The sequence below is a fragment of the Carica papaya genome, chromosome 8 (genome assembly GCF_054855325.1).
Source record: "Carica papaya isolate Zhongbai chromosome 8, ASM5485532v1, whole genome shotgun sequence".
NCBI classification, from domain to species: domain Eukaryota; kingdom Viridiplantae; phylum Streptophyta; class Magnoliopsida; order Brassicales; family Caricaceae; genus Carica; species Carica papaya.
The window spans coordinates 35478077-35505882 of record NC_142316.1 but is presented as its reverse complement, the minus strand read 5'-3'; the positions used below and the strand labels follow the sequence as shown (position 1 = coordinate 35505882).

General features: G+C 34.6%; 3 protein-coding genes across 8 annotated transcripts; all 3 read left to right on the top strand.

Annotated features, from left to right (window-relative positions):
• Positions 1–4728: 4728 nt before the first annotated feature.
• LOC110811282 (stomatal closure-related actin-binding protein 3-like) lies at positions 4729–16753 on the top strand. 6 transcript variants are annotated; one of them, XM_088209307.1, is made up of 14 exons: positions 4729–5071; positions 5682–5788; positions 6183–6470; positions 6956–7084; positions 7699–7791; positions 8443–8583; positions 9266–9334; positions 14131–14214; positions 14510–14690; positions 14907–15023; positions 15234–15296; positions 15843–15973; positions 16182–16331; positions 16494–16753. In XM_088209307.1, the coding sequence occupies exons 3-14, from the start codon at positions 6186–6188 to the stop codon at positions 16524–16526; spliced, it is 1476 nt and encodes a 491-aa protein (XP_088065433.1). In that variant the 5' UTR covers positions 4729–5071; positions 5682–5788; positions 6183–6185; the 3' UTR covers positions 16527–16753. The 6 variants fall into 6 exon arrangements, with proteins under 6 accessions (XP_088065433.1, XP_088065435.1, XP_088065434.1 ...); XM_088209309.1 differs by having other exon boundaries at positions 6180–6470; XM_088209308.1 differs by having other exon boundaries at positions 5675–5788.
• Positions 16754–20089: 3336 nt separating this feature from the next.
• LOC110811251 (G2/mitotic-specific cyclin S13-7-like) lies at positions 20090–23049 on the top strand. The gene is made up of 9 exons (XM_022037674.2): positions 20090–20271; positions 20864–21014; positions 21096–21156; positions 21340–21603; positions 21689–21814; positions 21902–22150; positions 22233–22391; positions 22474–22652; positions 22743–23049. The coding sequence occupies exons 1-9, from the start codon at positions 20232–20234 to the stop codon at positions 22891–22893; spliced, it is 1380 nt and encodes a 459-aa protein (XP_021893366.2). The 5' UTR covers positions 20090–20231; the 3' UTR covers positions 22894–23049.
• A 1174-nt stretch (positions 23050–24223) lies between these two features.
• On the top strand, positions 24224–27038 carry HIT3 (HIS triad family protein 3). Its single transcript, XM_022037610.2, has 5 exons — positions 24224–24420; positions 24846–24903; positions 25047–25136; positions 26524–26641; positions 26757–27038. Exons 1-5 carry the CDS (start codon positions 24227–24229, stop codon positions 26822–26824), a joined length of 528 nt encoding a protein of 175 aa, XP_021893302.2. The 5' UTR covers positions 24224–24226; the 3' UTR covers positions 26825–27038.
• Positions 27039–27806: the final 768 nt, after the last annotated feature.

Below are 27806 nucleotides of genomic sequence, written 5' to 3'. Positions count from 1 at the left end.
CGAAATGGCTAATGATATAATTATCTAATTAATTATGACTTTATTATTTCATTGTTAATTTTTATCTAGTTAAAGTAACTAAGAACTCCGAATTGAAGTAATATTATCGAACCCTAAGAACTATTCCGAGCCTTATGTTATTAATTAATTACATATTTTTACCGGCCGTATACACGGTGGATTACGATAGATTACGGGGTCACCTACCTCGGCGCTCATGTTGAAGACACGTCACCTTAGGTGGGCTAAAACCATCCAATGACACTGGCCCATTTATGATCAATCAGAGATTTCATTTTGGACCCACCCACCACTAACCTCTTGAACCCAACGAAATTCATCAAACGAATTTTGGGCCGTCTATTTTTAGTTTCGAGACATTTCAAGTTCAATCCAAACCAGTTAATTTTACATTTACAAACTTAATTACTTGTTTTATGTCACTTCAACTTTTAATTGTTTGTTCGAGTTAGTATTCACTCCCGTAATATTTAATATAATTAAAATTTTAATTTTTACTGCTAAAGATTAGAGATTTCACTTGGTGTAATAATAAAATATATGTTACGTTATAATTAAAAAGACATTTAATAATTGTCATAGATATAATAAACCGATGTATGTATGTATTGATGAAATGCGTATGGCGTACAAAATATACTGCGTGAATCTTGCTTTCGCCTAAAGCAAGATTCACATGTATTATTACGATTTTTATATATAATTACGATTTACACATGTATCGCCCGACCCGACCCGACCCGACCCGAACCGGGGCAAGACAGAGGTGGTGGGTGAGCGCTAATCATGGGTTTGCTGGAGCTTTAGTGTACTGGTTAAGGAGCATTAATGATTAGAGACAATTAGGCTCTTCTCCAATTCCACCAACCCCACTCTTCCTTTCTAATTACTTAATTAAACACTTTTCTTAAACTTTAATCAATTCCGTTCTTTTTAACTAATTGCCGTTAGTTATAGTTTAATTCTCTCCCAACTATCCCACGCGCCCCGCGCCACGCGCATGTCCTCGACAGATATTTTTCTTTTTTTTTATTTTTTACTTTCTAAAGTTCTACGTTGATCCTCACGCTCTGTCACTCGACTCAATATCTTTCCTCTGTTCTTCCTTTTTTGCTCATTATATATTATAATTATATTTAATAATTATAATATCTGTCCCGGCAATATACATCACCTAATTTCCAACTGTAAATACGCAGTTCATTAACAACATAATTAAGTTTAAATCATGATTAATAAGTGAAAAGTAAATAAAATTAAGAAACATTATTATTATTTCATTTTGTTTAATAAAAAGGTTGTTGATGGGTTAAACAGACTTTGTGTCCTGTTGATTTTAACAACGGTAGCTGAGAATTACAACTACTCTACAGAATAATTAACCTACTTACACATATATAATTAATAAAAAATTGGTGAAATTTGATTTGGAATGACGTGGAATATTATTAATAATATATTAGAAATAAAAATTTGAATATGTTACATTAATTTATATAATATTCATTTTGTGACAACCCAAAACTATTTTTATTATAAGATAATACATTATTTATTTTTTTCACATCAAATAAAATATTTATAATTTTTCAACCAAATCACTCATATCTATTAATTCAACAGATAAATCAATTATCGTACAATGAATAATTTTATAATTAAATAAACTATTCAACTATCACTACACACATAAAAGTTTCAACATTATTTCAATACTGTAAGTGTATTATTATGTCTCATTATGATTGATAACATCTTGTTATTTTTAAGTCTAGTGCTCCGTTGCCAAGTTCTCTATTTTCGGTTTATGTCTAAAAGCATCTGAAATTAGAGTAATGAGTATACATAACCCACTAAGATTAAATTTTGAAACTAAACTAATGGATGACAATTAAATGACTTCCCTCCTTATTATCATTTCATTTATTTATATCATTGTGTTTTTCTTATTTGATAACTATTAAACAACGACACTAATCCCTTATAAACTTACCTAACCCCTTAATGTTAGCCCCTTGTTCTCTCAATCACATAACGGACCTGCACTCTACCTCTTTTGTTTTAACCACAGCACCTTACTAACTCGACACCATTCCAATAGTCCTTATGCCACAACCATACGCTATCTCAATCAACCTCATCCTTGTCATACCTCTCATCACGCATCGGTCAACCAAGACCACGCATGCACACTCTCGTTGCATCCCAGGGCCCCGCCCCAACAGGAAACACAATTCTCGTATTGGTTGTTATATAGCTCCGTGCACTACCGCACAACAACATCAAATACACACCGTTATTCCTGAGATTATGACCATTGAATGGCCCTACTGAACTCCACCAACGTCGGCCACACAACCTCCCAAACATCTGACTAGGGGAATGCCCAATCGACCACTGAGTGGCCATACATACAACATGTCACTATGCATCATATCGACACATCATATTTGCAAGCATCGGCCAAACGCTTTGCACACACACAACTCACACACACACACACACAGCGTGCCACTGATTTCCACACCAATATACCAGAATCCCCCAACATCGACCAATAGGCCTCCCACACCTAACTTAAGTACCTATACATACACATACCATAAAGTACCCAACCTACTCACTGTATCACGTAAATCCCACTCGACCTACAACTTCATACATACAGCCCATAAACCACTATCCATGCACAACAGTAAGAGTCATTATCGGCAAGTAGCCCTACACACACATAATTGTACCTACACTCACCATCGATCACCGTCACCTGTACTTATATCTATACAACAATGCATCACACTCTCACAGTGACCTCATCCCTCAGTTACACACAACTCATCATCCATAAGCTCTGTTCTTGTCCTCACTACATCTTTCGTTCACTCCTCTCCCTCACACAACCGACTGCTCACACGTACACCCCTCTATACCGCTTACTCCCTTTTTTTTTTCTCAAACCTTGACCACTCTTTTACTTCATCAGCTAACACCGCGCATCGACTTCCATCTCCTTGACGAGGAGCATCTTCATGAACCTATACACACAATCTAACCAAGTTTGCCCTAAATTAGTTTAGAATTTCCAAATTTTTATTACCTTTTGCTTCCATTCTCCTATGTCTCCCAAAGTTACCGCAACATCACCTCATTCTCGAATTTATAAACAGTTATTCTTCCTCACTCGCCTATGATTACTGTTTTTCTCACAATTGTCTCCCTCTCTCACTCCCACACTCTCTGATTTTCCCTTTATTTTCTTTCTTCTCCTCCTTCCCTCTCTGCCCAATGCCCCCTTTTTATACCTATCCCAAACTCACATCCCAACCGTTGATTCCACCCATTTCATCCTAACTGTCCATCTCATTCTCCCTCAACGATCTAGACTATTACACATTTAATATTATGTACACAAATTATTGTTTTAACATAAAAAGTTAAAATTAAATAATATTTTTACTAAATTTTATTTTTTTAATATATAAATTAAACTTTTTGGAGAAATTGTTCATATAATATGGAACTAAAAAACATAAAAAATAATATGAGATATTGACTTCTCTTTTGAGTGTGTTTCCACTTTAAGCACCAAGTCTCCATGCAAAAACTCTATTGTACATTTTTTGCATGTGACTTTGGGCCCATAATTCTTTATTTGCTTATTTTTGTCATATTTTATTTTTATTTAATATTAAAATTTTACTTAAAATAAAATAAATGCTTATATTATAAATTAATATCTCCAAACACACATAAACTTCTACATTTTAATGTTATTATTTTTAATATAAAAAAATTAAATATAAAATTATATTATTTTAATTCTTATAAATTTAAAATTTTACGAATTTTTTTTTTTATAATATAAAAATAATTTCATTATTTAAAAAAAAAATGATGTAATTAAAGGATTTAATTCATTATAGAGAAGGACGCCCCAAACAAGGTAATGAGATGGAGACCCTACAACCAAACACGCCCCCGCCAATCATCCAGGCTTTGAAAATCCAGTCCCACACGCACCATTCTACGCGCCGCTTTTGACTAGGCTTCCTCGCTTCGTTGCCTCAAAACCCAGGCCCACCTGCTTCCGTCTGTTTTTTATCTACTTTAAATTTTGTCAATTATAAATACCTTAATTTAATTATTTAAAGATTTTAAATATAATAAATTAATATAAAATATATATTTAAATAAAATTTCAATCTTATTTTAATTATTCTGATTTCAATATTTATATATAATTAAAGATTTTAAATATAATAAATTAACATAAAAAATATAAAATACATATTTAAATAAAATTTTAATAAAAAATTATAACATATCGTTAAATTGATTAATATATATTATTAGTCGAAGTTTTTAAAAAAAAATATTAATTAATATTTTTTTACAAAATTATTAATAATTAAAAATTCATTTATTTTTCTATTTATTTTTATTTTTATCTATACTTATTTATATAAATTATAGATAAAATATTTTTAATTTTAAAAAACACAAAAATGATTTAAAAAAAAAAGAGAGGTATGTATGTATTTTATCCTTACGGGCGTGTGGTGCACGACAGAGAAGGGGAGTGGAGAAGCGCGTGGGGAATATATGGGAGAATCGTTAAATACAAATGGGGAGTAGACACTCCTAGCAGAAATTACAATGATGATGTGAAAGAAGAAGAAAAAAAAAAAAAGAGTAAACATGAAAACCAGTTGTTGAGAGAGGAGACAGAGAAGTCAGGCACAGAACCTTTTCTTTTTTCTCCCCTCCTTTTCTTTTTTTTTCTCTCTCTCTCTCTCTCGCTCTCTCTGTCTTGCTTTTCAAAAAGCATCCTTCCATAGACCATCTGTTATATTCTTCTTCTTCTGCTTACATTATTTTTTCTCTTCGCAATTCTAGTCTCCTCTCTCTCTCTCTCTCTCGTGGTGCTCTTTGTTCGCCTGCACCTTGCAGTCAACAACTGGGGGAATCCAGAAACACATATACTGCTGTTTCCACATTTGTTTTACTTTCTTGTTTTGGAGTCTGCTCAAAGCACATTGTGGTGTAATCTGTGAGTGCTGCTTTGTTTTCTCGCACATTGTTTGGCAACTTTCCCTTTTCTGCTTATTTGGATTTTCTTTGCTTTGATTTTCCCATGTAAGTTTTAAGACTTCAGAATGTTGAATTTAGGACATTTTCTATTATTTTCTGCTAGCAAATCCAGCTGCTTGATTTTCGATTGGTTTTTTTTTTTTTGCGGTGATTTTAAGAAGTTGGGTTTTTAATGTGTATATGAATTTTATGTGATGAAATTTATGCTGTATGCTCTACCTTATGAAATGAAGAAATTTTGTGTGACAAAATTGTTGATGTGGGGTCGTTAATGGAGAGATTTAAGTAACGAGTTGGGATGTGCTAACAACATTTTGTGAAGTAAGAGCTGATAGTTGGTGGAGGTGGTGGAAATTACCTCTGATTACTTAAAATGGAAATGCATTTAGCTAATCAATTCACAGTTTCATTGAAATCTTTTATTGATCTCTCAGTGTGGTCTATAAAACTCTTGCTTTCTTTCTTGGTCTACGGTAAAATGCAGATTTGATCAGAACTAGTTTCCTATTATGAAGCTTAAAAGTAACCTCTCTTTATTTTTTTTCCTCTTTAATGTTTGGAGCTGCCAGAAGCAGTTGGAGACTCTTGCAGGATATATCTGGATAGCAAGTTTTGCAGACTCATGAGTACTTGGATTTCTGTACTTTAGATTCTAACCCAAAAATATTGGTGATAGGTAAAGTTGTCCAACAGATGAGCTGTTACAGATCCTTGTACTGTGTTTGATCCTAAGTTGCACGATTTAGTTGACAAAAAAATGAACTGAAATACCATTTCAGAGATTTTTTTTTTTGAAATAAATATACCATTTTAGAGATAGTTCCGACTTTCTCTTGATCCCTCGGTTGATTATGAGTGATGTCTTCTTTCTATTGTTGAGTTTGTATTCTTCCGTTGTTGATGGTTTGCCAAGGCCTTTCTGTTGCTTATCCTCAGCATTCTATTGATATTGGAACATGTGCAAATTTTTCTATGACAAGATTATGTCCTGAATTGTTAAGAAGATTTGATGTTTAATAATATCAACAGAGGTCCAATCTTAAAGTTTTTTTATGTTTCTTTTTTAGCAGAAAATGACGAAGATTAGTCCTGAGGTTGAAGAAATGATGCAGATTGAACCAGTGCTGGCAGTTTCAGCAGATGTGAGCTTCTCTTCTAATTGTTTTCCCAAGTATAAATTAGGACCTGATAATCAGATAGTGGAGGTACCAAAGGAGGATGACAGGGGCCCATCCTTGAAGGAAGTTGTTGAAAGGGAAACAATGCAACTGTCAGAGCAGCACAAGCGGCTTTCAGTTCGTGACCTTGCCAGTAAATTTGACAAGAACTTGGCTGCAGCTGCTAAGTTGGCTGATGAGGTTTTTCAATAGTTTTAGATATTTTCTCAAATGATTTGTATTTTATAGTCTTTGTTTCTGCATGTACATTGAAGCTCCAAGAATTCTTTTTCCACTGCTCAATGCCCTCCTCGGTCTTGATATTTGAATCAATAGCCTGCATACCTTTCTATACAGTTTCAATGCTTCCTTCTTTTTTTGTCCCTTTAACTCTCCTTCTCTCCATCTGTGAAAAGTATGAGATGGACGAATGAAGGTGATAAACTGTGTTGTGCTGAGTTCTTTCCATAGAGATTTCTGAAAAGAATTGATTTTCTCTCCACCGCATAGAGGGTTTTTTATTTCTAATTCAGAGGCTATATGTAATGCCTTTTTGCATAGGTTCATCCATGTCAGATTTTGTCTATTCAATCTCCTGCGCTGTTTTGTTTTTAATTCTTGAGTCCGGAAAGGGTAGTAAATCTGATCGATAACTTAATTTTTTTCTCATCTTGTTTGGAATTCAGGCAAAGCTAAGAGAGGTTGCTTCTTTGGAAGGACATGTTTTGTTGAAGAAGCTTAGAGATGCATTAGAATCACTGAGAGGCCGTATGACAGGAAGAAACAAGGAAGATGTCGAGAAAGCCATCTCTATGGTTAGTTATTTTTTTTGGACGCTTTGTAATATTAGTTCCACCTGCTGTATGTTTGAAACCTTCATCAGAAATCAAGGGCTTTTATTTTCATCTATCAGAAATATGATTTCACTTATTTAATTATTTTTCTTTTTTTGTTTTAGTCAGTGGTCAGTCATATGTTTGTCTCTTTTCTACCAGTATACAAACCAAAGACAACATCTTGCAGCATGTTAAAAAACTAGTTATTAAAATCTAGTGTTATTGCATTCTAGGAAATATAAGAAATATTTTTTTTTGTTGAGAGTCCTTGTGAAACATTACATGGCTGTTTTTGTAGTGAATAGAGACCCCATATTTTCTGGAACACTTCAAATCGAGGAACTGTATAATCTTGTTAAATGAGAAGCAAACAACTTGGGAAGGTCTAGAATGTATTTTTCGGCTGAACCACATTAACTTTGTTATTATGTGGTGTGTGATTGATTCCATGTTTGACATTAACTTTTGTTATTCACTTGCATAAGACATCACACACTGACAAAAGCAAATTCATATGAATATGATTCTGAATATATTTGCAATACAAGGTGCAATATGGTTCTAAATTTGTTGGCTGTGACCTTCTCCCACAGGTTGAGGCTCTTGCAGTTAAGTTGACTCAGAAAGAAGGGGAACTGATTCAAGAAAAGTTTGAAGTGAAAAAACTAGCAAACTTTCTCAAACAGGTCATTTCAGTTTTCTTTTTCATTTGATATTATCATTTAAATTTGTGCTTTTAATGCACATTGATGTTTGACATAATGACAGCTACCGGTTACATGAATTTCAAATACCTCTTTTCTGCCTAAAATTTGTAATGGCTGATATTAGGGTCTGATAGTAGATTTCATAACATGGAATGTGTGGATATAAAATCTTTAATGGGCAAACATGGATTCCATTTTGTAGATTAATTTCATATTACATACAAATGAAACATTTCGTTTGGATGTTCTGAGCAAAACCAGTGTGTCTTTTGCATCTTTGGCATTTACTGTGGAGGCAACTGTACAGTGCTGTTGGAATGTATGATATATAGAGGCTTTTCTCAGTGAGCGACTGGAGTTTCATTTAAACTTTTGATCTTACTATTAGTGAACAAAGAAAAATGGTCCTTGCCATTACTCAGTCTTTACGTGCACTGCATGTGCTTTTGGTGATTTTTTGTTCTGGTAGCTTTTTGTGATACAAAATTTTATCTTGATTTTCGCGTTCTAGATTTTATTTTTCAACAATTTGCTATTTCTTCCATTCACAGTTCTTTTTTTCTTGGTGTTACTTTCTTGTAAATTGCTATTTTCTATTTTTTTCTGAATTATGTATCATTATCTCTATAGGCTTCTGAAGATGCTAAAAAGTTGGTAAACCAGGAAAAGTCTTTTGCTTGCGCTGAAATAGAAAGTGCCAGGGCAGTTGTACAGAGATTTGGAGAGGCCCTTGATGAGCAAGAAAGGACTTCGGAAAATTCTAAAACACAGGTCTCTAGGGCTGGTTTAACTTTTAAGTTAATGTTTTCTTTTCAAGGTCTATTAATAGTTTAATACATATATTGCCCAGTTTATTATGCCCAGAAGCTTTATCCTCTAGTTATTAATTGCTACACTAAATATCCATGGCCATTCCTTTAAACAGGGAAAGTTTTTCAATGCACCCCAAACACTTTCTTTACTGAAAATTTTGATGGCCATTCTTTATTTGTCTTGTGTTCTCTTGATTCTTTGTGATATGCATATCCTAACTCAAGAAGCCCCGACTCCTTGAGTGTATAGACTTCTCTTACATTCATGTTGGTCCAAGGAAAGAGTATATGGTGGGTCCTAAAAAAATGAAACTGAATAGGATTTTCTTCTGTAGGCTCGCACTTTATATGGAAGGGGTGTACATGAGGTTTATTGAAAAGCTACTCCTTTTAACACATATGCTCAATAATATATCTATGGGACAACAATTTGGCAAAAAATTATACTTATTGGACGAGAACTTAGGCTATATTTTCCATATAATTAAATACATTTTACTTTTTCATCTTATGTGGTCAGTAACCACTTAAATTGGCAAAAGCATGGAGATGCATATTTATTAGGGATTTTTGCATTCTTTTTCCTTATTTTCATTTGGCATGAGGTTAATTCATGCACTATTTAATGTTACATGTCACAGGACGTGGAGGAACTAGTAGAGGAGGTTCAGGAGGCTAGAAGAATTAAACGGTCGCATCAGCCAAGTAAGGTTAGATGCACCCTTTCATCTGAACAAAAAAAAATACACATTTACTGCATTTGGTATATAGAACATTTTCTAATTTTCATTTTCTATGCTCCTAAATATTTGTCTATAAAAACATGCGTGATAGTCGAAAATGAGATAATCTACAAAAAATGAAAGCAATAGTATGGATAGGTTTCAAAATACTGAAAAGTTACTTTTAGTATTTTTTATAATTTTTTTAGTCTAGAGTGGTAATATGTACATATACTAACGTACACAAAACATATATTATGTTAGAAAACGGAAAGAAATGAAAATATTTTCAAGTAGAAAACAAAGGCTAATAATCTCTATAGGAAAGGGTTGCAGTTTGATAGGAATAACGTTAGATGGAGCTTTCTAATTGTTGGATAGAATTCTTTTGCTGTTATTTATTTGCCCTCACTATCTGCAAATCCAAGCAACTTCAAACTTTTCAGGTTTTTACAACCAGACTCCACGTTCATAATTTATAAATATAAGCAAAAAAGGGAATTTTGAAGACTCCTCAAGACTCCTCTCTTATGCCGCAAAAACCTATGTCTCACTTCAATTGCTCAAACCTTGACTTTGCTAGGGCCTCAGGATGTCTACTAATTTTTCATCAATTCTTCTATGCACAGGAATGACCTTGTTCTTCTGAACTTCTCTAAGAAACTAATATTTTGTTCTGACATGCTTATTCTTGTCATGAGAAATAAGACAATTTGAAATTGCAATTGCAGCTTGATTCGAATAAAATCTAAATCTTCTCAATAGTTTCTTGACCAATAGCTTGATTAACAGAAGTAGTAGCAACAATGTGATCAATAACTTCTTGCTTTTTTGAGCTGAATGAGAGAATTCGTGAACCATGGCTAAGTGAGTAACCAAGCTGCTCTTCATATATTATAGGATCTTGCCCTTGCTATCTGCAAATCCAAGCAACCTCAACTTTTCAGATTTTTGGGACCAGACTCCACAACTTATAGTGCTTTCAGCACATCTAAGTACTCTTTTAGTGACCTGAAATGAACTTCACTTGCTCAATGCATAAACCTAGGGAGGAAACTCAGAAGGTGCATAATATCAAGCCTTATTGCAAATACACTGGGCAGTCTATAAGACTTCTTTCCGCTTGCATCAATTGTTTCAATGCAATCTTCTTTGCTTAGCTAATCATGCAGTGCTTGCAAGTTTGACTGGTACCACGGTAGTTTAGTATTAGAATGTTTAGTGCTTCATTTAAAAGTAACAAATTTGAACATCGCTGAAAATATAGAGTTTGCCACTTTTTATTTTAAAAAAAGAATTTGTCACTTTGTGGGTGTATTACGAGTTGGTGACTGGTTTGTAGTGGTTGATCTAGTAGGCTTAGCTCATCAGTATGTTGGTGGGGCTGCAACAACCAAATTGGGTTTGTCCTAGAGAACTATTATAAATTTGGTGAAATGAACATTCCATGGTGCTAGTTTTTTATAGTTGGAGTAGCCACAAATGGTGCCTACAAATTTGCAACTCTCCATGTTGAACTTTTTCTTGCTCAATGAAATTGCTTTCTTAAGATTTTATAATCTCCACGACAAGCCTTTATTCCTTCAAAAAAAAAAAAAGTGCTTACAAGTTTGCAATTCTCTAAGTTGAACTTTTTCTTATTTTTCTTGTGCAACGAAAATGCTTTCTTGAGATTTTAAAATCTCCATGCCAAGGAAATAGGCATTTCTCTCATAAGTCCACATTATGGACCTTTGGATTGTTTAGTTAAATTTCAAACTATTCTTTATGCCAAGGCAAGTCACCAACATATAAACAAATAGCAGGCAAATCATTGTTGTTTGTAATTGTCACATAAAGATCTAATTTACTTGAACTCTTTTCGAATCCAAGTTGTGAGAGGGTTATCAATTTTCGTGTAGTGGGCTCTAGGAGCGTGTTCAGGCTGTACGTACTCTTCTTAGTAAGTACACCTTGTCTTCATTTTATTTTATTACAAAGCTTTCAGCTTGCTTAACATAGATTTCCTCTTCTTTATAACCCTTAAAATTTGCAACTTGACATCATGTTGAAAAATTTTCCACTACTCTTGAGCTACTAAAGCTAGCAACAGATTTATGGTGTTAACTCTTGCCATTTGTGCAAAAGTATCTGAAAATCAACACCATACTACCATGGAAAGCCTTCAGCTATCAGCCTCTGTTTTAGTCTTGTTATTAAAGCAAAAGGATCTGAAAATCAACACCATACTATTGTGCAAAGCATTCAGCTACCAGCCTTGTTTTGAGTTTATCGATAGAACATCAATGTTCAATTTGGCTCTAAACATCCACTTCACTTCAATAGCATTCTTGCAACTTGGTTTATCAACCAAATCCATTTTTTCAAATAAAAGTACGAAGTTGTATTGAAGTAAAGGTGCTAAAGGGGCATTGCCCATTAACAAAAAAATTACAAATTGATTAAATAATTGATTATAGAGTCGAGATCATCAAAGCATTTGATGTTATATAGTAAAATAGTGGACCCGAAATAATGGAACCAATTGTCAGTGATGATTTTGAAGTCGATTTCTTTTCATTCGAAAACATTATTGTTTTTTTCCTTCCAAATGACCCAAAATATAGTGAGAGAGACGAGTCTAAAAGTTTTCTTGTGACAGTTCAATCCTTCCCATGCAAGTAGCTCTTCCAAAATTGATTTATATTTGACCCAATATAGTCTCATGAGGCCAAGAATAGTAGACCAAAGGCTGTGAGAGACTGGACATCGCAGTAGTAGGTGATTACACGTTTCATTGCTATTTTTGCAGGGAAAAAATCTATTGACAATTGTAAAGCCTATTTTCATTAAATTATTTGGTGTAAGAATGCGGCCCTTTGCTGCTTCCCATGCAAAAAAGAAAGTTCTTGGAGTGGCACCCGAATTCCAAATAATATTAGTTGGAAATTTTGTCTGTTCTTGTAGAATATTGCCGATCAGAGTCTTATACTGGGACTTAACTAAAAAATTACCAGATTTGGTGTGTTGCTAGATGAGTTTGTCATTGCTGTCAGTTAAGTGAATGCGAGACTGAGTTTGGAGCAAATGTTCATATTTCCTCAATTTTCCAATCTTGCAAGTTTCGAGATACTATCACCCATCATTGATTTAGTTTGACAGCATCTTTTATTAAAATGTCTTTGTATCTAACAATCGCATAAATCCACGTCTGATTCTTTTGTTCCGGACTCTACAAGTGGGAAAATATCACCTTCTGGTAAGGTGTATCAAAGAAGAAAGAAAAATTCTGCACTTAATAATTAGTTTGTATAGGTATTAAACTTTCTTTTTTATGTTAGAATATTCTGCAGTTTTATATATTGGGTATGGGTAGTCTCTATGTTTAAGAATAAGACAAGGAGGTAGTTCTTAAAATCTGGGTACTTTAGGTAACTTCCAGAATAACTGCCTATCCTTTATTGTAATAAAACCTATTGCTGTATTCTGGACAGACTCATGAAAAATATTTATCAAATTTTAAGTACTTTCTTACTCAAGAGATTGTTGTATTCTCTTTTAATGAGTCCATAAATTTGCTTAAAAGAAGAAAAACTCAAACATTCCCTAATATCTACTGTTTTCCATGGCCATCATCCCATAACTAGATCCATTAGTAAGGACCCTAATATCTTTTCAATAATCTTTTGCTCCTCTTCCTTAGCATCTCTCCATGTCTAGCTCTTTTCTGTCTCTTCATATCATGCAAGCTAAAGTGCCACAACTTTATTTATTTTTTTAAAAAAGAAGTACCACAATTTTACACCTTTGATAAACATTAGTAAGATCTGGTTCCTTCTATATATTCATGGTCACGAAACATGTCTGGCGCTTGCTTCTGAATTCTTTTAGGATCTATTGATGCATTTTGTCCAGGCTCCACTTCTACTTTCTCCCAATTCCAGACTAAAAAAGTTCATTAACCTTGATATCTCTACTAAGTATTACTTTTTTTGTCAGAGGTTAATAAACCCTATAGTCTTTTCAAATGCTCCAATATTAAAGTAGAATTCAAGCTCAACCTTTTAATCAAGCTTGTATTTCTTCTGTTTTGGCACATGATCGAAGCATATATAGCCAAAGAATTTTAAGGTAGTGCATTGAATTTGAACCCATACCAGAATTCAAAGGGAGTTTTATCTTTAAATGCTTTTGCTGGCGACTATTGAGCAAGGTATTCAATGATTCGGCCCAAAACTTTTCTCACAGCTTCTTGTCAAATAGCCAGCATCTTGCCTTCTCCATTATTTATCCTAAATATCTGGGTAACTAACACTGAATTCATCTATCAAACTGATTTTCTTCTGAAGATCTTGCATGAACAAAACAAAATAACAAAAAACAACAGAAAATTATAACAGCTCCGAAATATCTGCAAAAAGAGACAACTTTCACCAATTACACGTTCATGGTATTTTTGGGGTTTTGACCTAGATATCTAAGGGTGTAATTCTTATAACACTTCAAAGGAAAACAAAAATGGCATTACCCAGGCACCAAGGGGTACCAATGCATCCCTTGTAGAGAAGAATGGCCTTAGTTTAGCATTCATGACGTTCAATCCTGTTTTTCTTCATTTCACCATTTTTCATGTCATTCATTTTGGGCTAGCGTATGGCACTATTCTTGCCTATTACCTGCTTGCTGATGATGAACTTTAGTCATTATGTATTACTTTTTTGATACCTGTAATTGTTATCTTTTGATACTGATTACTAGGTCATCATAAATTTTGTTGATTACAAGAAATTGCAAATTTTTTGCAGGTGATAGAGATGGAACTTGAGCTTCGTGCACTACGAATTCAAATTCGAGAGAAATCTATATTTTCATTTAAGCTTCAGAAAGAGGTTTGTGGAGAATATTTGATTAGAGTTTGTATCTTAGTTAGAATAATCTCCTGATGTTAAAGTTAAAAATGTTGATCATACTCGATTTTCTTTTTTCTTTTATAAAGTGCTTTTTATACAAACTATTTGCTCTTGGTTATTTGGTTTTACTGATGAGGATTATGCTGGCTTCTTGCCCCTTCATTTGATTGATGTTTGCATTTGTTGAAATGTTGTAGTCGGTATCATCTCGCATCTGATTTCCCTGTTCAATTAATTACTTTCTTATGCTATTCCATGTTCTAATTCTTTCCAGCTGGCGAAAAGCAAGAGAGCTGAGGAGAATAAATCCAGGTTATATGCTTTTGATGGTTCTGAAACTATAGGATCATGCTTAAGGATCCTTCCTTGCTCGGATAATGCTCCTCAGCTTTCTAAATGCTCAATTCAGTGGTACCGCTTGTCATCTGATGATAGTCAAGAGGAAATTATATTAGGTACTCATTTAATTATAATGGCCACATAAGTTTTATACTTCTGGCATTTAATCAAAATGCTTTTGCTCTTCTACTGATTAATTTGTTATTTTTTATGGGTTTAAGAGAATTACAGTTCTTATTGACTTAACCAAATAGCTTATCTCACACTTTATGCTGCTTGTCCTTGTTATGTTTTATTGTCTTTTATCTCACGTGGTTCAATTTCTATATCAGGCGCCAATAAATCAATTTATGCCCCTGAACCATTTGACGTTGGACGCCTTATACAGGCTCAAATTCTTTCAAATGGCCACAAAGTTACTGTAACTACTGCTGGTCACATCGATCCTGGTTGGTTATTCAATATTTTTTTTATGTTCTCTGTTGATCTCTAGAATGTTCTTAATGTTTCCATCGTTTCCTTCCGTCCTTTCCATCTGCCTGTTTAATGCCTGAACTCTGTCAAATTCCTTAGCTACTCCTCTGCTGTTGTGCTTCCTATATGATATATTGATGCATGCACATATTGGAAAAGAAGGGCTGATAAATGTACTTCTACAGCTGCAGGATTGCAGAGCTATGTGGACACACTCATGCGAAAATCTAATAGTGAATTTAATGTAGGTTCCCTTACTGAGTTTTGGTTGTTCTCATAAAGTTTCATATCTTTCCCTTAATGAGAGTGAACTTGCTCTACAGAATCCAGTGTTGCATTGTGTTAATCAAGAAAGTTATAGTCTTATACATGGCTTTGCCCTTTTTCTGAGTTGTACTTGTTAATGGAATCATAATGGATATTTCCTGTCTTCGAAATGTCTATGACAAGTTTGAGGACTCAACTCACTTAAATCCTGCAACAGAATGAAGACTCTGAAAACCATGTAAAAATTCAGTAGATAAGAAAATGGTAATTCCAGAAAAAATATGGAGGATTTGTGAACTGTCCCATGGCCTTGTAATGTTTTTTACTCCTCAAATGTCAATTTGATGACTATGGTCCACGGAATAAGCCAGTAAAGTGGTTTAGACACAACATAGATGCATGAGAAGGAAGAGGAGTGAATTTGTTTGTGATTCTTTGAAAATGTCCAGCAGTCTTGAACTGACAACACAGAATTCTTTCTGTACTTGGGCTCTGATCAAGTTTTGGCATTATGTTTTGGTAGGTAGTTATTTCTCAGATGAATGGACAAGACTATACATCACGCTCTACTCATGTATTTAATGTTGGAAAGACGAGGATAAAGCTTTGTAGGGGATGGATCACAAAGGCTCGAGATATTTATTCCACCTCAATGCAGGTAGGTTTCTTGCTGGCTGTATACTTCTCTGTTGAATAACTTAATGGAATGGAGAAGTTGAAAATTAGTTACTGGATCCCTTGAATGTGGTATATTAGTCTCCTGTAAACTTTTGTTTCTTCAAAGTTACATGATTTAGGAGAAGATTCTGCTATCAACACGCATTTCTTACTAGCGATACCTGACTTAATGGCTTAATTTAAAATAGCTCTGCGGGTTCAGAGGTGATGCTAATGCTCCAGCAAAGGCGTTGTTTTGGCAACCAAGAAAAGGGCTCTCATTTGTACTAACATTTGAATCCGAACAAGAGCGGAATGCAGCAATTATCCTTGCAAGGAAATACGCTCACGACTGCAATGTGAGTATATCTCTCATTTTTTCACTGGCATACTACTTAACATTTACTTCAATTGGCCAACCCATGATGGAGAAAAGCTCTCATGGTTGGCTGCTATTCTGGTATTTTGTTTTGTTTAACATCAAGGAAGGTCTGAAAAATACATGATTCTGAATTTTACAGGTTACTCTTGCCGGACCAGATGACCAAGCATAATCATAAATCTAACTCCACAAGTGTGAGTATTAATTAGGTTTTCAATAGTTTTGAGTGATATTTATGCCGAGTGTTTTGCACCATGATTGAGAAGAATGTGCAGTTGGGTTTCAACTAATCCCCGTTGACATTGTTTTAGGCATCGGTTTTCAGTTTGCCTAAACTGTCAGTTGTAATGATTTTGCCAGTTCAATTGATTTGTTCATTTGTGGCTGATTTGCTTATCATACTTGGTTTTTTCTGAGATTTTGTTGCCTCTTTCTTGCTAATGTTCCACGGAATCGAGTATCAATGGTGAGTTTAGATTGTTAATATATAAATACAACTCTATCATTTAACACAAAATCAGAGTAATAGATACATATTGTGTTCAGATTGCGATTAGCATTGTATTTTTTAGTCAACTTTAAGGAAAGGTAACTCGAGCTAGAATGTGTTTCAGCTTAGCAATTTACTCATGGGAGGTCGCATCAATGTAAAGATAATAAATTGAGTTATTTTCTACCACTTGAATTATTTGTTTTTAACGAGTTTTAAGTGTAAGTGTGTTATTATAAATTAATTTATATTTAATATAATATTCATTCTATAAAAAATTAATCAAGTGTCTGAATTTTGAACGAAGACCAGAAGATTCTAAATTTTGTTAGTCATGGTGAACCCTCAAATATTACTCTTTAAGATACTTTAGAATTGCTACGTATCAAATTATTCTGACTTTGAACCAGAATTATTAATTTCAGGTTTTGATGCTGAAAATTTTAAAATTTGTGTTATATTCAGATTTTAATAAAGAAGCAGAGCATATTATTTGTCAAACTTGGTTAAATTAAATATTTAGAAATGGTTAATTAAATCCTAGTAGAGATTGTAATATCCGGTTTCAAAAATTTTGCCAGGACGATTTTTCTTCATTTAATTATTAAAAAAAATATTTTAATAATTAATTTTGTTTAATTAAATTTTTTGAGGAAAATCAATTGGGGACGAAATTGAAAACAATTTTAAAAAAAATTGGTTAAAATTTAAAATTTGAGAGATATATTTTTTTAAAAAATTAAAAACATGGAGTTAAAATATAAAAGAAAAAATTCTATCCACATGGGATGATCTAGTTAGCAGTCTCGACGAACCAGAGCACGTCGCGTGACAATTCGTTGACATTGGCACCGTATGGGAAGCCACACGAGCGACCCGCGTGCCAGCGATCTGACGTCCCAGATCTCATCTCGCGCTCGTAAACGACCCAAATGTATTCCATCTTTAGACGCGATCAGACGGACGAGATGGATCGTGATGGACGACTCAGATTAGCCTACACCGTCAGCCTAAACGGAAAACCATCGAACGGTCTTTCTCGCTCCACGTCGACGCAAACAGATGACTCGGATCGAAGAGGAGCGAGTATTTAAACTCTTCTTCGCAAGGAACCCAACCCTAGCTGTCAGCCCCTCACTGAAGAAAAAGAACCAGATGCCGAAGAAGAAGACTGGGCTCGGCTGCCGCCGCACCAGAGCCACCGTCGACCGTCAAAAAAAGCAAAAATTTCTCTTTTCTGCTTGGAATTCGATTCCAAGTCTCTCTGAAGCCATATCGAAGTAAAATGGATGACGAGTGAGCCAAAAATCATGGGTAAAGCACAGCAGAGCTGCCGCGACCAAAATTCTAAAATTTCTCCGATGAACCCCTTTCCGTTTTCTGTTTCACACGATTCCTTAATCATTATGTTCAACGTCCTTTTTTGTGCAGGATAACCGAAGGAGAATCGGCGGAGCCGCCGCACCTAAAGATTCCCCCACCAGTAAGTTCGATTTTTTTGATTTTTTGGCCAACTGAAGCTTTCTAACATATTTTTTTGCAGGGATACATGTAAAATATGGTCAAAACTGGCCAGATCGAGGCGGTGGAGCCGGTGCTGGAACCCTAAAATTGGCCTAAAATGATTTTCAATACTGATTTTGAATTTTTGGGGTATTTTTAAGTACGTGACGAGTATTTTGATTCCCGCATAGAAGATTTAAGAAACTCGAGACCCGTCAGGAGGCATAGTGGGTAGTATAGCTTTTCAAAACACCAATCACGGTAAGAATTTCTCACTATATTTTTTGAGTTATGAGCCTTTCTCATGACGTGTCTCAAACAGATAGGGTTGAGGGGGCCCATTCCGGAAGGGTTTAGGAGACATAGTTTACCTTTATACTGGACGAGATATCGAGGCGATGGTGAATTTGACGCCCATTACCGGACGGAGTATGGAGACGGCCGCAACAAATCTAGATATTAGGTTTACAAGTAGGGAAATATCTCTATGGACCCCTAGGGGTTCCAGTAAACAGGTAAAAAAGGAGAATTGTTAATCTTGTTCATTTGTACATGAAATCATATTATCATCTGAATATTTGTCTTTATAGGTTGATTTTAAAAAATTCGCAACGGTAAGTATAAAATAAACGGTTTTCTCTGTTGTTAAACGAATTTACTTAAATGAAGAGTTTCATTAGTTGTTTGGTAATTTTTAACAACATTCAGTTTTTCATATCAGTGATTAAAATGATATTCTTACTCGACTAGTGTATCTCACCCTTTTATTAATCATTTCAGATAAAAAAAAATCAAAATCTAGATTCTAATCAGTAAGGAGTAGTGAGTAGTTCACTGTCCGAACTTCCTTCAAGTGCTAGTGGATGTTAACTCCTATGATATTTATTTTTTATTATCGTTATGAACCAATGCAGAAAAGACATTTCCGTAATTCTATTGGACATTTCAATTTTACTGTGTAAGGAATGTAAACTCCTATTTTATTGTTCGCTTCTGCATTTAAATAATAAACATCTTTCTTTTAGTTTTGGGTCTTTACAGAGATTTTCAGTGTGAATATTCTTCAATAAAGTGTAAATAATTCAATAATTATTTAAATTAATCTATTTTTTTTTTTAAAATTCTGTAACGAATTAATAAAATGTTATAAACTTAGATTACATTTAAACGAATTAAACAAAATTAAATAAATTTTCAAGCTTAATTTTGATTCGCATGATAATTCAATTACCTTAGTACTCTCAAATTTTTAATGTAGCAAGGCATTTAGATGGGAGAGAAACATACAAAATGCAAGAAAATGTAAGTTCACTTTAAATATTGGTGTTTAGAATATCTCCATAGCAAGAAAAAAAATTAATACTTTTCTTATGATGGTATATGACAATATAAATATATAATTACAATTTTCCAAGAGTGTTTCAAGCAGATGAATGAATAATTATTTAAAATATTTTCAAAAATTAACCATACAAAGAAAACATGATAATGTGCTTATCTCCTATGCCCTATGGTGGCAAGTAACGTGGCACACATGTATATATAGGCTTATTACCTTATATATTTACGTCAACGGTAACTTTTTTTTTTTCCAGCTTGGTGTTCACTAACGGCTATAAATTTTTGGGCCGATCTTCACCGTTGGTTTCGAAAGAGATCCAACGACTACAAACTTTAAAAAATTCGACCGTTGTGAGTGAAACGTCGCTCCGCAGCTTTCAAAAGGAGACCACCTCCCTCTTTTTGTTCTCGCATTCTTTTTCTTCTTTCATAACCTAGACAGAGCCCACAGAGACTCGTAGAGAGCAAGAAAGCGAGAGGGAAGGAGAAGAAGGATCGGAAGAAAAAGGTAAAGAAAGAAGAAGAAGATAGAAAAGAACAGAGATGGCTTCAAGACCGATTGTTCCCCAACAAGCAACAAGAGGTGATTTTCTTATTCTCATCTTCTCGATCGGTTTTCTAGACGTCAATTCAATCGTTTAGGCTTCTCTCTTCTATTGGTTCTCGTTTTTCTTACTTTAGTTTCTAGAAATACATGAATGGGTTTACGATGTTCTCTCTTTCATGGGTTTTGTTGATCGTTTGTAAGATCGAGAATCTGGAAGGACTGATCTTGGATTTCCAAGGGTTTTGCTTGGGTTTCTGTCTCAATACCCATTTGATCGTCCGATATGATTTTCCGATGCTCTATTTCATTCAGATCTACAGTGATAATCAATTAATTTTTTTTTTTCAAGTTTTTGCTTATGGGTTTTCATAATCCAGGATTTGATTAATGATGTTAATGGGTTTTTAGATTCGAGATCTTCAACTTGTTTTTGTAACTCATATTATTAGAATATCGATCAACTGTTCCATTGAACGATCATTAATCTTTTACTCAGTTTACAACCGAACAAAATGTGGGTTTGGTTTAATTTTTGAGACTGTTTCTTGGATTACTTTCTTGATTTGAATAAACAGTATTTCTTTAACGAACCTTGTTCTCTTCCTCAATGAACTTGCTTCTCTAATAGGTGAGGCAGATTTAGGAGGAGCAGGAAAGCAGCAGAAGAAAGCTGCCGCAGACGGAAGAAACCGACGTGCTCTTGGCGATATTGGTAATCTTGTGACTGTTAGAGGCATTGAGGGCAAGCCTCTTCCTCAAGTTTCTCGCCCTATAACTAGGTAAATTTTTCTCTCTCGAAATTTTTACATCTGCCCATTTGAAGTTTCTTCCTTTTTGCTGATTCTTGTCTTGCTATTTAGGAGTTTCTGTGCACAATTATTAGCCAATGCTCAAGCGGCTGCAGCGGTTGAGAATAACAAGGTTCTTTAATTATATACTTCTTGTTTGGTTGTTTGCATTTCCAATTTCTGATTTTTTTTTAGGAGAATTAGGTTCTTGAGATTCGCTAAAAGCTTTAGGGCCTTGAGGACAGATTCTGTATCTGAAATTTGTTTGTTTCAAACCGCGATTAAGTTTGTTATATGTGTTTGCTTTGAAATGCAGAAACAAATTTGTGCTAAAGTGGAGAAGGCCCCAGTTGCTGTTGCTGGAGCTGCAGTGGCAGTGGAGAAAAGAGCTGCGGTACCAAAAGCAGGTCAGAAGAAGGTCACTGTTAAGCCAAAGCCTGAAGAAGTGATAGAGATAAGCCCAGATACAGAGGAAAAGGTGAATGCTGAAAAGCATGTAAAAGCTCCAGTCAACAAGAATAAGGATGCAGATGTATCATCCAAGATTTCTTACTCTTCAGTCCTAACTGCTAGAAGCAAGGTGACATTCAACATCTTGCCTCGTATTATTCTTTCAGGTTAATCTTAATACGTTTGAATGGCTAATCTGGCTATTGATCTTGCAGGCTGCTTGTGGTTTGGCCAGCAGACCAAAGGATCAGATTGTCGACATTGATGCAGCAGATGCTGATGATCATCTGGCTGGGGTTGAATATGTTGAGGAAATATACAAATTCTACAAGTCCGATGAGGTAGTACAATTTTTTTCCCCTTTAATTTTTGAGGAAAGGTTGTTTGAGGTCAATAACCATGATTCTAACTTGTGGGTTGTGATGCAGAACGAGAGCAGGCCACATAACTACATGCAAAATCAATGTGAGATCAACGAGAAGATGAGAGCCATCCTTGTGGACTGGTTGATAGAAGTCCATCACAAGTTTGAACTCTCTAATGAAACTCTGTATCTCACTATCAATATAATTGATAGGTTCCTTTCTGCAAAGATCGTGCCCAGGAGAGAATTGCAATTGGTTGGCTTAGGTGCCATGCTAATTGCTTCCAAATATGAAGAAATCTGGCCACCTGAGGTTCATATACTTTCTTCTTATACTTGTATATGAAGGTTCCTTGCATATGTATGGCTAAATGTAGATGGACTGAATTTTACAGGTGAATGACCTGGTCTGCATTGCAGACAATGCTTACAGTCACCAACAGATATTGGTGATGGAGAAAACAATTCTTGGGAAGTTGGAATGGTACTTGACAGTGCCAACACACTATGTTTTCCTTGTCCGGTTCATCAAAGCATCAATTCCAGATAAAGAAGTAAGTGGCTAAACCAGTCTTCTTCCTCGGATTATATCTTATATAAGTAGGTTGTAGTTATAAAATTTTGACTGATGTATAGATGGAAAACATGGTCAATTTTCTTGCTGAACTGGGCATTATGCATTATGAGACCATAAAGTACTCTCCATCAGTGGTAGCTGCATCAGCCGTGTATGCAGCTAGATGTACTCTGAACCAGATCCCTGCTTGGACGGAGACCCTTAAGCTCCACACCACTTACTCAGAGTCCGAGCTGAAGTAAGTTGTTGAAATCAAATCTATCCATTGATTTTTTTTCTGTTGTGGAGAAGATGAGGAGATGGGAAATTCTCTTTTGGTTATTGACAGGGAATGTGCTAAATTGCTGGTGTATCTGCACTCAAAGGCTGGAGAAAGTAAGCTTCAAGCAGTTCACAGGAAGTACTCTAATTCTCAAAGAGGCCGTGTGGCTTTACTTACCCCAGCTAAGAGTCTCTTGCCTGAGCAGAAGTCTACTTAAAAGCCCTCTTGGCTTTTCTTGGTGGTGATAGAAAGGAAGAAAGAAAGAAGAAGGAAAGGAGAGATTGATTTGCGATTGTGGAAAAAAGATGATTTTTTTCCTTTGGTTTTGTAAAGTGAAACATGACTTGCAATGCGTTTGAGTTTGGAGTTTGAATTCTTTTGTGCATTTTTCTTTTTCTAATTTGCCTTATCAATTTTAAAGATGTTTTAAAATATAAAAATTCTCAAAAAGATATAAAAGGAATTCCATAAAAAATATATATAATTTGGGACGAAAATAGTAAGTAAAATAGTGAAATTCATTCCTTATAAATTCAAGTGGAAAAAAATATTACATCGTAAAAGTTGGTTAAGATTAAAAAAAAATACACGGGAGCAAGTATCACAAAATAAAAGCAAGATCAATTAAAGTCAATTAAAAATATTATCGTCTGACCATCACGCTCGGAAAGAAGAGGCTCATCAATTGGATACTGTTGCCTCAGTTGGATCAAGATCAACACGGACGAGACTCTTCGTGAGAACACTGATACGACTTGTGTTAGTGTGATTGGAAGAGATAGCAACGATCTGTAGCTTGTGGGGGTCACTTCAAAAACATTGGCACCTTTGCTCTGTCCTTCAGACTGAGATGTGGAGTGTTTTGGACAATTTTGAGTTAGTTTGTAACTTGAATTTGTCTTGCTTTTACTATCCAAATCATGAATAGAACTTTCAACAAAAAATTAATTCATATATCAATGTTAGTGTGATTGGAATGGATAGCAACGATCCGTAGCTTGTTTGGCTTACGAAAAATTAGAATGTCATCAAGCTCTCAACAAAAAACTAATTCATGTATCAATGTTAATTCTAACATAATTTTGACTATTAACGTTTGACTTATGAAAAATTAGAATGTCAACATATCTATAGATTAGAACCTGAACTCGTATCATGTTATTTTGGAGATAGATAATGTTTTTACTGTTAAAATCCTGAATAAACCTCTCAATAAAAAATTAATTTATATCAATGTTAATTCTAACTTAATTATGACTATTAGCGTTTGATTTATGAAATACATGTTTTACAGTGAAAATATTACTTGATGAATTAGACCTTATCCTGATCTTCGGGATCCTATCACATACAACACCCTCTTACATAACTCGATTATAAGAGCGGACTTTGTTGGGGTCTCTTATGTTTCAAAAAAATAAATTAGCGTTTTTGTAGAAAAATATGAAAATAAAATGAAATTATTAAAACAAAAGTGAGAGCGACGTGGTGGGTTCTGTTTGGAGTAAAATGGAGGACGAAGAATATCACCAGCTAAAAACACAGAAAAAATGAACACAATAATAAGTAGGGTTTTTTCCGATAATAACCATAACAGAAATAATAATAACAATACATTGACGCCTGCAATTTGCGCTGGCAGCATTCGACTTGCTGTACTTTCTTCCCATTTCTCCGCCGCCATGGCTTCTGAGAAAGAAGCTGCTCTTGCCGCTACTCCTCCTCCTTCCGATTCCCCAACCATGTAAGCATCCGACATTCTCCTTTTCTCTCTCTCATCATTATTAGTTCATGGTTTCTCCCTCTTTATGATCTCATTGGAGTCTGTCCATGATGGGTCAAATTTCATTTTTTCATGACGGATCTTTTTTGAAAAAAGCTCGATTTCATCACGAGGACTCATTTTTTTCATGTGCACTCTGCATCTTTTGATAATTTATCTTTTATGCATCAATTTTCCGGTTAAGTCACACGGGAGGACAGGTTGTGAGAACCTAATTGAGCTTGAAACAAGAAGTTGTCTTAAGTTTGGAAAATGGTTAATTTTGTTTGGGTTCTTTTGGGAGGTTTGTGGAAGTTGTCATCTAGGTCGACGTCAGCACAACCAAAAATGTGCGTAAATTCCATTAATTTGCTCTGAACCTCGTCATCTTTCTATTTGAAATGCAGATTTGACAAAATCATCAACAAAGAAATACCATCTACTGTGGTTTATGAGGATGATAAGGTACTTTCGCGATATCTTCCTACCAGTTCCTTTTTCTGTCTCTCTCTCTTTCCGGTGGATTTTAATTGTTGATAAACGTTGTCTGACAAAAAATTATTATAGTATTCTAACGCATTTCTTGTACATTTTCATGCCTTTGACAGGTCTTAGCTTTTAGGGACATTTCTCCGCAAGCTCCCACACACATTATAATTATACCTAAAGTCAGGGATGGCTTAACTGGGTTATCTAAGGTGTATTCTCAGTTCATTCTTTTCTTGTGTTTTAAATGGCACTAATCATTACTGTTGGCAAATTTTCAGATAATGAATTCCCTTAAAATAAGGGGAAGGAACTGTAGAAACCTGTGTTAGAATATTTCTTTAGTTATAGTTTTTAGGAACTTTAATCTCCAAACACCTGCTTCTCAAAGACGTAAATATGTCTGCGATATCTCGGAAAAGTTGAGCTTATTTGAGTTGGGAATACAACTAACAGCATAAGTTAGCATTTGTAAAAGCTATATATCTGGTATGAGATTAACACTTTAGAAGAGAAAGGAAGCTGGGAGTAATCTGGTGAACATGGTTTTGTCTTTTAAAACTCCGCAGACATTCACTTAAAACTGAAGAGAAAGGTTGGTTATATTTGATTGGCCTCTATTTCAAGTGACATGATAAGAATTTGGTTACATGGGATAAAAAGGATAAAAAGTTGTGCAGGCTGAGTTGGCGAAAACTATAATGACTTTGGTTCTTTAATGAATAAATTGTTAAATATGCTTTGCCAGCGACGATATATTTATGTGAAATTTTATCTTGATGTTAAGGATACTTGACACCTCTTTATTTTCCAAGGTGTTGAAACCAATGACACAGAAATATCACTTACTTTCCCAGTGTATACTTCCCAAACTTCTTTTGTTCACCATGGCAAGTAAAGTTGTATGTTTGATGAAAAAAGTCAATTTCTTTATTTTGATGCATTTCTCGAATGAACAGTTCGGCCTTAGTTTTTGCATTAGATTTATGTACACCAGCAAAGACATCGAATGTGAGGCATAGCATCAGAAATTAAGCCTCATCGCCTGGACATCTTGAAGTTTCTTATTCTTGTGAATTGTAATTTGCAGCTAGCAGTTAAAAGTATAGCTTCACATGGTCTTCCTGTCATTGTTTGCTTTAATGTGATCTTGTCATCATGATGAACTTGTCATAATATTTTCCAAACCAAACTTCATACTCAGAACTCTGCGTACAATTACCAGTTGTCAAACATTTTCTTATGCTGATCTTTGTTGCTGCAACTTTTACATTTTCTTCTGTTTGTAAAAGCTGTCAGGGATCATGTGCCATTCCTTTATAAGGGCTTCTCTGCATGCATTTTTGGAGTTAGTATTCTCATTGAAAGTTAAGAAGGAAATTTAACACTGACAATATTTTTAAAATTTTTGTTAAAAATAGAAAATTAGAATTATTTTTCAAAAGTCAAGAAATAAATTATGGAGGGGAAATTTGATGATAAATATTTATAGTGATTGAGATGTCTTTTGTTGAAAGAACTACAAAAATTTTCCTGTTCAAAATATTGTAGCCTCTTCATAAAGCTAAAGCACTTTCTCTTGTGTCTTTTGTTTTTGAGGCTGAGGAGAGGCACTGTGAGATATTAGGCCGCCTTCTTTACACTGCCAAGCTTGTTGCCAAACAGGAAGGTCTTGATGATGGCTTCAGGATTGTGATCAATGATGGTCCTAAAGGATGTGAGTATTCTTTCATCTTAAATCTCAATGCACATGGGCTGCAAACATAAGAGACACAAATACATTTGTTTACAGACTGAGTGAGGGTTCTTAATGCCTGAATGTTCAATTGCAGGTCAATCTGTCTACCACATTCATGTCCATCTTCTTGGAGGACGACAAATGAACTGGCCACCTGGCTAAAATGAACCAATGTTTGATTTTGAGTGGGAAGATGCCCTCTGGAAATAGCATGTTACTATCTGCCTGTTTATCAAGGTCTGAAAATAAACTGTTGTTTGGAATGTTAGTATGGTGATATAAATCATACCCTTTTATCCGGAATGAAAGACGAAGTAATGTACCGACTTTGCGTTGGATTTAGAGTATGACTACTAGTATCTGGATCTTTTACTTCTCTGTTTGGCTGCTGCTGTTTGTGTTTTTAAGCCTCTGTGGTTTTGATGATTAGTCTATCAACTAACATAAGGGTAAAAAGGGTATAAAACAAAAGAAACAGATAACATGGATTGATTACTTCAATCATCTAAATGGAAATGTGGTAATTACGATTCCTATCAAGCACCCGTTGCTGCATTTTGAAAATTGAAACTTTTGGCAAATTGAAATGGCTTAGAAGTTCTTGAGAACAAGAAGTTGGTGGTCCTTTGCTCAGCAAACTAGGCCGATAATATATGTTGCTGTATTTGCTCTGATATAGTTGAATAATAGTCTGCCATATATTAAGCAATATTGTACTTTTGCCATGTTTCTTCCGCGAGGAAGTTAAGTTCCCGTAATTTCTCACCATTACGTTCTGTAAATTCCCTTTTGGAGCTGTCACATTCAACAGATCCCTGTCAATTTTTGCAAGTTTCTCGTATGCGAAAAAGGAGATATAGGTTAAGGTAGAAGGGACTGACAGTGCAAATTGTACAGGTTATTAATTCAGTTTTATGATTGCTGGGAACTGAAAATTTGAAAAATGGTAAAAGAAAATTCGAACTTACAAAACATTTAAGTATGAGCATTAATTTTTTAGTCGGTAGATTTAAATATTTAAAGAATAATATCCTGAGGGATGAATTCAAGGCTTGTGCCGAGGAGAAGATGATAAAAATTTATATTATTTTTATAAAATTTTAAAAAATGAATAATTTATATTTTATTAAAAATATAATAAATT

Bases quoted from the DNA above. Each gene is read 5' to 3' on its own strand.
- LOC110811251 (XM_022037674.2), top strand. From the start codon at position 20,232: ATGGCTTCAAGACCGATTGTTCCCCAACAAGCAACAAGAG. The intron at 21,604-21,688 runs GTGACATTCAAC...TTGATCTTGCAG, and splicing joins TCCTAACTGCTAGAAGCAAG to GCTGCTTGTGGTTTGGCCAG. The intron at 21,815-21,901 runs GTAGTACAATTT...GTTGTGATGCAG, and splicing joins AATTCTACAAGTCCGATGAG to AACGAGAGCAGGCCACATAA.
- LOC110811282 (XM_088209306.1), top strand. From the start codon at position 6,186: ATGACGAAGATTAGTCCTGAGGTTGAAGAAATGATGCAGATTGAACCA. The intron at 7,085-7,698 runs GTTAGTTATTTT...CTTCTCCCACAG, and splicing joins TCGAGAAAGCCATCTCTATG to GTTGAGGCTCTTGCAGTTAA. The intron at 15,024-15,233 runs GTTGGTTATTCA...GTACTTCTACAG, and splicing joins TGCTGGTCACATCGATCCTG to CTGCAGGATTGCAGAGCTAT.
- HIT3 (XM_022037610.2), top strand. From the start codon at position 24,227: ATGAACACAATAATAAGTAGGGTTTTTTCCGATAATAACCATAACAGA. The intron at 25,137-26,523 runs GTGTATTCTCAG...TTTGTTTTTGAG, and splicing joins GCTTAACTGGGTTATCTAAG to GCTGAGGAGAGGCACTGTGA. The intron at 26,642-26,756 runs GTGAGTATTCTT...GTTCAATTGCAG, and splicing joins CAATGATGGTCCTAAAGGAT to GTCAATCTGTCTACCACATT.